Source organism: Poecilia latipinna, unplaced genomic scaffold (genome assembly GCF_001443285.1).
Source record: "Poecilia latipinna isolate Pla-1442-1.1 unplaced genomic scaffold, P_latipinna-1.0 Scaffold1865, whole genome shotgun sequence".
In the NCBI taxonomy this organism is placed as follows: domain Eukaryota; kingdom Metazoa; phylum Chordata; class Actinopteri; order Cyprinodontiformes; family Poeciliidae; genus Poecilia; species Poecilia latipinna.
Genome location: NW_015114481.1, coordinates 1 through 13,352, shown reverse-complemented (window position 1 = coordinate 13,352; position 13,352 = coordinate 1). Strand labels below are relative to the sequence as shown.

Genomic DNA, 13,352 nt, shown 5'->3' with positions numbered 1-13,352 from the left:
AAAAGTAGAAACATATTATGTTTGCACTACTGGCCGCAATCTGTTCTTCATTTGGTACAAACACAAAATGAAACATGATGGCCCAGCATATTGCCCGACAATCCCGGGCGATTTACTAAACCCTGCCATTATCACTGTTTACATTTTCTTTTCCTCAATAAAATATCATTATTGATTTATTGCCCAAATGTTTCTTGTATTATTCAGTTTGACCTACAGTACACCTCATCGCTTGGGAGTTGAGTGTCTGCATGTAATGTCCATATTCTAAGCACAATCAAGAACATTTTTCTTTATTGAATATAGTAGAAAAACTTCTGGAGTTTTAGAAGCATAAATGTGAAAACTAAATAAGCTGGAGATAAGTGGGTTTTTAATAAACGGTAGGGGGCGCGCTTCTCGTTTACTGAACCCTAAACACTCAGAAAAAGGGTCCAAGATGAAATATGAAGTCAAGATAAGTGCTGTCTGTCTCTGTCATTATTTCTACAAGAGTCTTATGCAAGGCAAGACATTGGTGGTGACTCATTCTGTTGAGGTGAATATAAATAATGTCTAAAGACAGCTCAAATAAAAATATATTATCTGATTAAAATATAACTTAAGTCCAAGAATCGCGCTTTTCCAACGAGTAAAAGTAAAAGCGGAAGTAGTGAGCAGCGGTAATCTTGCTTCAGGTGGATGCTTGGTGCAGTAGCCCCTGCTCTCTTCCTGACTCGGTGAAGCTGACAGCCGCCGTCGTGCAGGACCAGCGAGTGTTTGGGGGTTGGAGTCATGTCGGCAGCTGCTCAGGGGACCAGCAAAGCGGCCCACGGTGATGTGGCCCCGAAAAAGAAGAAAGGACCGGGCGCCCTGGCCACGGCCTACCTGGTTATTTACAATGTTGTTATGACAGCCGGGTAGGTAGCGTGGTTCCTCGTGCTAACCGTCGCCGTGGTGGAGCGTGCGTTTGCGGTGTTTAGCAAATCAGGACTGGACATAAGATTACATTTCACCGTGTGCACTATGCTAATTTAGAGCTGTTTTTAAAATACTGGTTATGAAATAAAAACACAAACCGTACGACGCTCTATAAATTTACTTTTAAAGAAATAATTTTTGCACGGCTTCCGACAGCTTACAGCGATTAACATAAGACGAGCAACAGACTGACAAGCAGTCGAGTGTGAGTGAAGAGTCTCCACTGGGTTCCACATTATAATATGCAGACAGATGGTCCATTGTTTGCGCTTTGTGCCTTATGCCCAACACTGTCTTTAGAGTCAGATGTGCATTGAATGAACTATTAATAAATATACACTTTTAGAAGATTAAATCTACTTTAAAAAAAAAAAAGAATGATGAAGCGCTATAGCAATCAAGATTTTCCCTGATGAGTCTTTGAGGTTGTAAGGCCTCTTTTCCATCACCCTAATCTTTATCCTGTCATATTTCTTAACACATATTTAAAGTTAAATCTGTTTCTACCTACAAGGTTTCCCCCAGAAAACTTGCTAAGTTCAGTGGTTGGGTGCCAAGGCAGTCATTCATCCAGTTAAAAAATGTTAACTCTGCCATTTTTTGAGTTAGAAAATGTTTAGAGTTGACAGCAAATTTGAAAATATCACTTGATAATTATGTGTAATTGAAAGATTGGAAGATTAATACCTGAACACCAACTATAAAGTCTTAGAAATGCAAACATTTTAAAAAGACTTAAGTAAATAAGCAATTCTCAGCCTGGTGGGGGCACAAGTAAAGCCTGGTGGCCCGCCAGGCTTATAATACACTGGGAGAAACCCTGACATACATAAGTTTAACTCCTACATCTTTTTCTTTAACTGAGCTGAATTTGAAGCATAGTGGATGTTGGACTGTTTGCGGTGCTTGATGAGGCCACAGCAGCCGACCAATCAGATAATTGTCTGTGTGAACGTCAGCCTCTTTAACTGCTCACTTTACACACCAGTTATAAACACGCACAGGCAAATAAAATTTGACTTCTCATTTGACAGAGAATTTAAAGGGAATGTAATCAGTGACAGAAATAAAATACAGCACTCTTTAGTTTGGATAGTTGGGCTTGTAAACAGTACAGCACATTGCTTCCTAAACAGTCCCGTCTATTATTTCATAACCTCAGACCAGCAGCACTGGCTAATAAATCCCTCTACGTGTCCTTTTATTGCTCTGACTTTTTTTTTTTTAAACTGTTGCACAATGACGTGGTGGGCGTTGTTTCCTCACTGCTCCAACTGGTTCGGTCACATTTACCCCACTCGGTACTGGTGCATGGTATACAGTGCCTGCTTTTGTAGTGGGGAAAAAATGTTGGAATTTCAGACTTGCAAATTCTTGAAATTACTTTAACTGGTAGAAGAGACTTTTGATAAGTATCTTCTACTGATACTCATCAAAAGTCTAAATTCAATGACGTGGCAGATAGATTTGTGCCAAACACACACTGTGAAAGAGTAATTATTGAGTAATCATCTCTCTGCCTGCCTCTGTGTTCAGAAAGATGTGATAATTTCATTGATACTGTGGCGTGAGAAAGTGTTTGTCCCCTTCCTGGTCGGTTTCATGCGACTTTCTGCACATCCAGCCGATTTAAATATTAGTCAAAGGCAACAAAGGTAAACAAAATGGAGTTTTTAAATGAAGGTGTTTATTGTTAAAGGGAGGAAAAAGAATCCAGTCAAAGTCTTGCCACAGCTTCCCAATACGATTCAGGTCAGCACTTAAAAGAAAGCCCAGCTTCTTTTATGTCTTTTTTAGGTAATTGTGTCTGTGAGCGCCACAAACACAAATATTGTTCTTGGAAAACATTCTCATTTGAAATAGGTCTCCTCAGGATGCCAGTTACTCAGAAAAGTGTGATTTATATCAGTAAGCAGCACCACATTTAATCATATCATCAAATTTACTGACATTAATGGATGATCTCTTGGAAAAAGCAATGAAGAAAATAGCAAAAATAATATTTCCAATAATAATGTCAATTTTAACCGTTAAGGAAGGTCTATGCTTTATTTATTTAAAGCAAACATATTTTACTCCAGTTCTTCGTTATAAGATTTTAAACCACTCAAACAGTGTTACTGAAAATGCCAGCTGTAACTTTTTAGAACCTTGGTATTATTTGACACCTGCGAATGCTCTAAGTCTCATCAAAACTTGGTTAATTTAATTCATCATAGTTCTTCAAAATTAGACCTCAAACTGTTCTGTTCTTTGCACCGAACTCCCTTCAAATGGACACTAGTCATCCGCTAACCTGATAGGATCATCATTTATTAAAGAAGCTAAATCTTTGGAGTGTAACTCTGTCCTCCTCTCTGCCTCCAGGTGGCTGGTGATCGCGGTGGGTCTGGTTCGAGCTTACCTGGCCAGGGGAAGCTACCACGGCCTTTATTACTCTATAGAGAAGCCGCTGAAGTTCTTTCAGACAGGAGCTCTTCTGGAGGTTAGATAAACACAAACGCCAAGACAGTTTAGACTTTTCATACCAGGCAAGATGTACCAGTGTTGTGTTGGCACACTGTTTCTGAGTTATAAATGTTTTTTGTTTTTTTTGTCTTTAGATTGTTTGGTATGTCCTTTGGTAAATATCAGACTGATAACCCAGCATGCTAAACAACCCTGATCTAAAGGCACACAGCCAAAAATGCGCGCTTAAAACTTTTAGCAGACAAGGTTCTGCAGCGCTGTGTGCCACATGGTTGGAAACAGTTACCATTCAGTCTTGTGCTTTGCCTCTAGAAGATCACTGAGTAATTCTCTGTTTTTATTTCCCAGATCCTGCACTGCGCTGTAGGTGAGTGTCTGTGCAACCCTCCTCCTCTCTGCCACTGCTTTCTGTGAACACGCTGCTAAAGGGTTAGGAGTAGGAAGCCACTTTTAAGATCTAAACAAACTTTATTAATAAACAAGTCAGTCAAAGTAGAAGCTCTGAATGGGCTTATAGAGCAAAATTAGTGCGAGTTCTTCATTTTTCTGCTTTTAATGAGTTGGGAAAAGATTGACTGCTCACAACCAGTCAAGAAGAATTTGGCCAATTACGACCACTGCCCTCTTGATTGGTGCATTCATATGTTTTTAGCTACTTTATGACCTTCAGGATTTTGAACGATCTAAGCAGTTCAATCAGAAAATATTTTCACCTAAATGTCACTTACGGTGCCGTCCGTCACCTGTATTTTTAAGCTAGCTGACCTGTCCCGCTGTCAATAATCCTCTGCAGCTGAACTCAAAGCAAATTGCTCTTTGATTTCTCCACTGTCCTGATAAAAATGGACATCATCTTCTTCTGAACGGTTGTTAAACTGCAGACTAAAATCCTGGGGAGAACTACTTGTCATTATGTTGTTGTTTTTTTCTAGCTTTTCAAGCGACAAATTCTCTGAATCCAACATTGCTAGCAGTGCTAGCAGCTAACATAATTGAGTTCAAACAACACAATGTTGGATCTGATGTCTGTAACCTGCTGCTGTGGTTTGAGCAAAAGTTTGAAGCCTCAGTGGGGAAGGTAGCTGTTGGCCATGGCAGCAGCTGGTTGCCATAGAGACTGAACACAGAAACTGGTTTTCACCAAGGAATTGAAATCATTGCATTAGCAATCTCCATCGTCCTCCGACAGCTGCTTCTCCCCTCCAAAGTGCAAGAAAATTACTCTTTAGATTAAGTTAAAAATCTTCACTCTACTAATTCTACTCTCACCTTTTGAGTATGGAGAAACGGTTTCTGTACACAAGGACATTTTTGGGATTGAATGTCTTTCAGTCTGATCTGAGTTATTTGAACTAAGGTTTTGCAACATCTAACAATTGGTCTCTTTGTAAATATTAAATGTCCAACTTGGGGGCGGGACAGCAGATGACAAGTTCCTGAAAATGCCACAAAAGTCCTGCTGAGACCCTGTTTGTGTTGGAGCATAAACCAGTTAAAGTTTGGTCCTAATTTCAGGAATCGTGCCATCCTCTGTGGTCCTGACGGGGTTCCAGGTCATGTCTCGGGTCTTTCTCACTTGGGCCGTCACTCACAGCGTCAGAGAGGTATATTGACCTTATTTACATCTATAACTCAGTAAGCCAAATCGACTTGTCTTTATTCAAATTGTATTTTACATATCTTTAAACGCTGATGTTCCAAAGTGACCAGATGATGTACTTTTTGCCCTGTTCATAGATCGGAGAAAAGTACGTGTGTGAGTAAAAATAGAGGGTTTTGCTGGAAGATTTAAGGAATGAATCTGTTAGATATCCGGAATAATTTATGTTGTGTAACTCCTTTTATTCTCCAAGTGTGGCTGTTGTACTGACATTTTTCTTGAGCTTTTCCTTTTCTCTCTTGTGTAAGTGCCTGTGAGAATAGCCATAGTGTTATTGAGACAATGTGTGCCTATCTGTCTAACATCATATTTGCTTTGGTTGTAACTTAATATCCAAAGAAAGTGTCGACAAGCCTGCAGTGTGATCTGACCCTAAAGCATCCGAAACAAACAGCATGGTCCTTGGTTGACAACATTTAGGAGATTTTCACGGCAGACCAAAGCATGATGCAAGCCCCTCTGTTACCTTGTCCTCCATCCATCGTCCTGTGTGTGTGTGTGTGTGTGTGTGTAGGTGCAAAGCGAGGACAGTGTGCTGCTGTTCGTCACAGCCTGGACCGTCACAGAGATCATCCGCTACTCTTTCTACACCTTCAGCCTCCTTAATCATCTGCCGTACCTCATCAAGTGGGCAAGGTAAAACATTCCTCTGCTAATCAGTTCAGGGTTTCCCCTCAGAATACCTGCTAAGTCCCGGTGGTAGGGGTGCTAGGGCACAGTGGCCCATCACATTCCTAGATTACAAAATTTGGAGGTGCATGAGCAAGCACCATAATTTCGAAATAATAATGTGTCAGGAATGGCACAACTGGTGCGCATCCGCTTGCACCCAATCCAGTGTGTCAACTGCAAACCTAGCTTAAGCCGTCTTTACCGTCACCAACTGTGTTTCCATTACAAATTTGTGCAAAACTTTGTCAATATGTCGGGAGAAAAAAGACAATTTCTCAATTGCCGTGTTTCCATTAAACAATAAATACTATTAAAATGAGTTTGTTCACGAAGTAAGTTATTAAAAAACATCATCCTCCCACTTCCCGTTGTTGTTTTCTTGTCTTAACATCCGGTTGTTGATCACGTGTCTCGTGTGATGCAATAAGTGTTTCCATTGCAGTTTTGAGAAAAATAATCCACACCTCATCCAAGAACCAAAACTTTTTATTACAAAACGAGAATTTTTTTCCGAAATTGACATGTTTCCATTAAATAAATGTATTGATCAGTTATATAATCAATGGAAACACGGCTATTGTTACTGGTGTATCAGAAACTCTATTTAAAATAATCACACAATGCTCAGCCTGGTGGGGGAGCAAGTAAAGCCTGGTGGCCCGCCAGGCTGTGGGAAACACAACCTCAGATTTTTTTTTTCACATTTGGTTACATTATAATCAGATACAACCAGCTGCCTTTTAAAAAGACATCTTCTTCGAGGTGTCTGAACAGTTTCGTAAAGCCCTGCATGATGCTAGGTTCTATTAGTAGCTTTACAATGTGTTTTTTGGGCACCTATCTGTACACCCACTCATGTAGTGCTTCCTGTTATATATTTGCACAGTTTATCTAAGCAGCGTTTTAGTCGCGCAGGACATTGAGCACATAAGGAGCAATGGGGCGATTCATTGTCCTGCTCAGTGTGCTCGACACCTAGATAGGAGCCTCAGCTGCACCAGTTATGGACTGGTCAGTGAGAATCCAGTGCTGTCAACTCTCAGTCCGCATTAGGCAAGGAGATTTAGTTTGATGCTAGAAAATTTAAGACCAGTGTGTAAAGAAAGATAAAATAACATTTCTAGAGGAGCTTTGCTTTATTTAGATATTTTTACTTATAGAAATCCACATTAATCTCTGAAAGTAGGCTTGGTTACATGAAACGTTCTCACTGTTTGAAAAGCATGAGAAATGTACCACAGTTGGATGTACTAACACACATTTTAAACAAAAATGTGTATCATGATCCTAACTGCTATCACTGCTAAAATAGATTAACACGGTTATAACTCAAATTATTTGATTTGTGATTAGAAACATGCAATTACACATCTAGAATAGTGAATCTTTTTGTCCTTCTTGGTGTCGTCATTCAGTTCAATTCAAAATTAGTCCAGCACTGACGCATCTATGGTACGTCTTAATTCTATTCATCATCAGATGAATACATAGCCAAAAGATTTAAATTCAGTTTTTTTTTATATATAGCACCACTTCACAGCAAGTGTCATATTGAGACAAAACAAAAAAACTCTCTAAAATCTACTGTGGTAAAGTATTAAGATTCCCCTCAATCCTTTATTATTAAAGAACCAAACATTCAAAATGTTGACCTTCAGAAAGCCAGCAGAGATATTGTCCAAGATCACTGTAACGAATGACAGGATTGTTTGCCCCCGAGTCATAATTGTATGAAAAGAGGGCTTCAAGGATTGTAGTTGCAAGTAGACTTTATTCAGAGCTTTAAGATTCCTAAACTTTTTTTTTAATAACGTGAAACGTTTTAGCGTTTGTGAAACAGTCCAGCAAGAAGCTTGTGGAAGAATACTCAGAAAGTTTGACTCGAATCATACACTTCTAAAGGAAATCCACCCAAGATGCAAAGAAAATATGTGTAAACTTGAAGTCGGCTTGCAAAAACCACATTTAGCTCGGTCCAACTTTCTCTCTCTCCCGTCGCTCCGGCTGAACGAGGAACCTTAACTTTCCCAAGTAGCAGACTCTAGTGCTAGCTGGGAGTTCTCTCTGTTTTTGTTTTAGTGTCCTTAACGCTGTGCGACGGACCCTGCAGCCTCGCACACTCAGTTCTACCGTCAAACAACTCTATATGTGTTCAGGTTTAAAGCAACGCCGCATTCACTGAAACGGCTGCTCTTAGTACGATGATTCGGATTGATGCTAGAAACCCAGGCAGGAAGCTTTGGGGCTTCCAGGGCTAGGTTTTGGTGTGCAGTACAGTAAATTGTAAGGATTGTTTTCCCTGCTCAGAGTTGGAGGACAAAGCTAGCAGACTCTGTGGCTGTGATCATGCAGATTGTGGATGTTTTGTCTAGGTCTCTTACTGCCCCAGTTACCCTCTTTTGCTACGTGTGAACGCTGTAACAGCGAGGCAGTAGCACTTATTCTTATTTTTTTGGGTCCGTTTAGATTTCCCACCATTATTTTATTTTGCAAAGAAGCTGGTCAAAACTTTCAGTCTGTAGATTTGCAAAAATGGTAGAGCGATGCCTCAAAATATGGCTTCCCAAAGCATTGCCTCAGAAAGGATGAGTACAAATGAATGCTGGGATCCAATTTCTTTAAAAAAAAAAAAAAAAAGTAGTTTTCTTCCCACTTCAGACAACTTTGTGTTAGTCTGCCAAATAAAACATCATCAACAAAATACATAGAAGTTTTAAAAGGAAACAAAAAAAAAATCTGCACAGTAAAAGTAACGTCTATCAAAGCCGTCCTCGTTATTGAAAAGGCTTCAACAACATCCTATATGTCATCATAGAGCAGGTAGCATCCATGTGAAGCAAATTATCAAACACAACTCCTCGTATCTGTTTCCACAACCAAAACGGACGTCTCTATCTCGCCAACAGGATTTTTTTTTCTGCGTCTACAACCAAGGCAACAGTCGTTAAGTGCCTCCTTCCCTGCGGTATTTGTTGCTAGGTAGCAAATGAGGCCGCTGCTATATTGGTATTCGAGTTTCAGTTTGAATCGCCCCCTAAGAGACAGAAAATTGGTTGCACTTCTGTGAAACATTCAGCGTCAGGAGTGGACAGTTTTTGGGGTCTGAGTTGCTGGATTAAAGGGGAGGATGCTGAAGTTTTTCTTTCTGTTGTTTTTTTTTTCTCTCTCTGTAGAAGAAAGAAAGCACAGCACACCGCTCATAATTAATTTCTCATCTGCACTAGTCTTTCTTCACATGGTGTGAAAATTAACAGATCACTGGATTTTTTTTTATATTAATAAAAATCTTAAAGCTTCCAGAAGCAGCTTTGCATCTCTAGTGTTTCTTTTATCTACTTATTATTGATTCCTATGAGGTGATAACATGCATCATTAAAGTTGGTTTATTCTTGCTTTATTCTCCTGTTGGCTCCAAACCGCATTTTTTATCACCACTTTAAATGTTTGTTTGTGTTCCCTTTGGTTGACCTTACAAGAACTGAATCCAAATCACATTTTTATTTTTTATTTTTTTATCTGATCAAATAAAACAATCTGGTATTTTTAGCCTTAGCTGCAAGTTTTGAAAACACTTTTCTTTTTTCTTTTTTGTTCCAACCTACAGCATAGTGATGCCGCCCACCACTCAGCGCCTCGTTGCAGGAGCAGTCAATAATAAAGTATTAAGAATGATCATTTATTTCCCCGTGCCGTTTTCTGTCTGAACCTTTCCCTGCAGGTACACCTTCTTCATCGTTCTGTATCCGATGGGAGTGAGCGGAGAACTGCTGACCATCTACGCAGCTCTGCCGTACGTGCAGAAGACGGGCCTGTACTCCGTCACCCTCCCCAACAAGTACAACTTCTCCTTCGACTACTACAGCTTCCTCATCCTCGTCATGATCTCCTACATTCCCCGTGAGTAAGCGAGCACAGTTTGGGTTTGTTTTTTTGGGGGGGTTTTTACCGTTTTTTTTACCGCATAAGGAAATAAAATTAAAAAAAAGAAAGAGGAAGAACGTATTTTTCAGTTTTCGAAGCATCAGGCCTTTTGAGTTCTTCCTGCCGAGATAAAGTGATGATTTGGAGAGCAAAGAAGATGTAGCGAATGCGTAAATCACTACTGCAATGTGAAATTTATATGTAAATCTGATGAATACCAATTAAGAAACGGGTTGCTTTTTTGGGAGTTTCACAAAGTTATCAGTTTATGGGGAGAGTGTTTACCATCAGATCATATAATTAGAAAAATCTTAATTTTTAAACAATAGTAGAAACAACTCAGAATAAAAAAATTCTAGATCAGGTATCAGTGACAGTGTTCCCCTGTCCCTAAGGGCAGATCTATTCAGTCTAATTCTATGCTTTGTGCTTTCAGTGACTACATGCTTTATTATTTATTTTACACTCCTAATTGCACTTTCTGAACAATTTGAAAGGTTTGCTGCAGTTTGAGCCGGGTAGTCAGCCTGTTATCAGTTTCTTTATTATTTATTTTACATTGGCTGTTAATACTGTGTTGTTTTTTACGTGCTTGACCCAAAAAATGTGTAATTTAGTACATTTATGTTTTTAAAAAAAAGAAACGCTTTAAGTCAGTTCAGCACTGTTTTTATGTATCGGATGACATCAGCCAACACTAAACCTCAGATGTCCGTATCGGTACCGGGAGTGAAAACAGTGGATCGTTGCATCCCTATGAGAAACACTCGCAGACCAGTACTACCTCTTCCTCTGAAATGTATTACAATTGCAGGAGCACTTTGCATATCAATCACTAGATCCATCTTGTTTTTTAAATTTCTCACTGGAAGTTGTTTAAGTTTTGCGTTAGTTCCTGATTCTAAGTTGTGATTTCAGAGGTATAATGAACAAAGCAGGAAGTGGGGTTGGGTGTCACGATTAGAAAATGTTTACACTCCTAAAGCAAAGAAATTATGAGATAGGACACATTTCCCACAATGCAGTTTTGTGCTTTTGCTCAGTTTAAAATCAAAACAACAGAAACTTTTTTTAAAAATTATTATTGTGGTTGGGGCAAAATGATTATTGGTATTAATGATTACCATGGTAGCAGTGAAGGCTGCAGTGTTTCCTGAGCAGGTTTAGAAGTATATTGTGTCAGGCTGTGTGCCGTCTGGGAGAACTGTTTGTGTAGGGAGCCCTGTTGAGACATTTAGAGCTGTAATCATCATAAATGTCAAAGTTTCCTGGCAGAATAATAAACGGTGACAGTTTTTTTCTTTTGGAATTAAATATAGTGCTGTGGCTTTAAGTTAAGGGATCTTCAAATAAACCTCATTCGCTTGTGTTTTCTATTTCACTTATATTATGATCAAATTAGTTTTACTGGAAAATTATATTATTAAATATTTATTCAAATGTAATAAAAGAAGGGGATCTGTTAATTGCGTGATAAATTAAAACCAGGTCAATAATTTCCTCCTTTCTATTCTCTACCAAAAACTTAACGACAAAAATCTCCAGCCTGGTGCATTTGTCTCAACTAGCTTTTCTTTTGAAGGACAATTTTGTTTACAGAAAATTCATATTTTCTTTTATTTGTTGTTTTTTTTTATTCATTTTGGATGTTCACTAGAATTTAAAGTATATTGAGAATGTGCTTTTGCATTATTATGCCATTACCATTGTATCACTTGAAAATGTTCTCAAAACAACGTTACCGTTTATCGCAATAACTTCTGAGACAATTTATCGTCCAGTGTCGTTATCGGATAACTGGCGATCTTCTTATTTTTCCTCCTGCGATTTAGTTTTTTTTTTTTCATGTAGTTGTGGTCGTTGCCTCTTCTGCTCATCTGCAACGTTACTCTAGATGCTGCGAATCTCCTCTCGGTTCAAGAAGTTAGCGTTTTTTTTTCTTCAGATTCACTCATTTTCCCTGCGCTGGCCATAACGACGCCTCTCCCCTCAGTCTTTCCCCAGCTGTACTTCCACATGATGCGGCAGAGGAAGAAGGTGCTGGGCCACACAGACGACTACAGCAAAGTGGAGTGAGCTGTGCGGCGCTCAGAACGGCTCACATGAGAGGAAAGCAACCAAAACATCCCATAAAGAACAAATCAGTATTTTTAGTTTTCAAACTGCCAAAACCGAACCCTCCCCTCCCCCCGCCCCGTAGATCATCCTATCATCCACACACTTCATTTTAATAATTTAAATTTTTACAGCAATCTAAGTACGTCATACAGACATTATGGATAAACTTTTGTTTTTGTTTTTTTTTTTGCATATTTATGAACAAATTGTGATTACATTGAAGTTTAAAGAAACGATGAGCTGCTCTGTGAGCATCGAGCAGAGCTTGGACAAAGCTAATCTGAACAGAATGATACACTAATCGACCTTTGACCTCCTAATAAACAACACCGAAGTGGAGAGTTGACTCGGATCCTCACCTCCCACTGACTTTTGTTTATTCATTTATTGTCTTTGATCCCCTCGTGGTTTGCTTTAGGCTACTGTAATGTAGAAAGAATGAGTTGGAGCCTAGCACTGAGAGTTGGTGTCTGTAGGTTTTGCATCCTTTGTACAAATTGATTTGATGATTTCCATTTTGTGTAATTTATTGAAAAATTTGACTACATTCCACATTTAGCTCAATAAACTTTTTTGTTTTCCATCCCATGCTTGCATGCTTGTTTTTTCTTTTTGTTTTATTATTATTATTATTTTAATTTTGTGTCTGTTTATTCGTTTGGCTTACGTTATAGTACAGTGCCTTGCTAAAGTTTGCTTTGTGCCAAGGAGAAATTGATGGATCACCACACGGCTGGCCATAATTGTGATGCAGAAGTAATATACGATTACATTTATTTATTTTTTTTTACTTGTGCAATGTATATTTTGCAGAACCACATCCTCCCACAGTTATTAACCAAAACGTTTTAGACTTGTCCCCACATGTTGAGATGAATTCTCCTCTTCGTCTTAACAAATTGGCCCAAGCTCAGCCAGATTGGATCGATCGCATCTGTGAAGATCAATTTTTAGGTTTTACCTTAGATTTTCAATTTGATTGATTTTAGATCTGGTGTGTTCTAACTCATTAACACACACGTCAATCTAAATCTTCACCGTATCTTCACAGTGAAGGTCCACTCCAATCCCCAGTCTAGCAGCTTCTCTCTGTTTGGCTCCATCCAGCCTCACCGTTCCTGCTAACGACGACGTTCCATCTGCATACGGCTTTCTTCTCACCACTCCTTATGTAATTTTCACAAAAATGGCACAAAATCTTGCTAAAATACATTGAATACATTGCTCAAGGGGCAAGAATGCTTTTGCGAAGCACTGTGTAGTGATTCATTTGTCTGCTCTTTCCATCATGAATGGTGTCCTGCATGATCTGACTGTTTCTTCGGTTTATGTTCAAATACCTGGTCCATCTTTGTTTCCATGTTTCTCTTCTGTTCAACGTGATATTTTTGACTGAACTTCCTTTTGTAGGTTTTCACCATTTTGTTTCCTTTTACTGAAGAAGAAGAAGCGGTACAGTTTGGCATAAAAAACAACTGATAGCACAACATGCTGTAGCAAAAAAGTGTTTTAAAATGAGATGAGCTTTGATTATCTAAGACAATTGTAGCCT

The 13,352-nt window shown here is 39.0% G+C and overlaps 1 protein-coding gene across 1 annotated transcript; it reads left to right on the top strand.

The window, feature by feature from the left end:
* Nucleotides 1-679: 679 nt before the first annotated feature.
* On the top strand, nucleotides 680-12,388 carry LOC106934815 (very-long-chain (3R)-3-hydroxyacyl-CoA dehydratase 2). The gene is made up of 7 exons (XM_015014944.1): nucleotides 680-899; nucleotides 3,328-3,445; nucleotides 3,778-3,796; nucleotides 4,945-5,033; nucleotides 5,604-5,725; nucleotides 9,480-9,658; nucleotides 11,676-12,388. Exons 1-7 carry the CDS (start codon nucleotides 775-777, stop codon nucleotides 11,756-11,758), a joined length of 735 nt encoding a protein of 244 aa, XP_014870430.1. The 5' UTR covers nucleotides 680-774; the 3' UTR covers nucleotides 11,759-12,388.
* The last annotated feature ends 964 nt before the right edge of the window (nucleotides 12,389-13,352 follow it).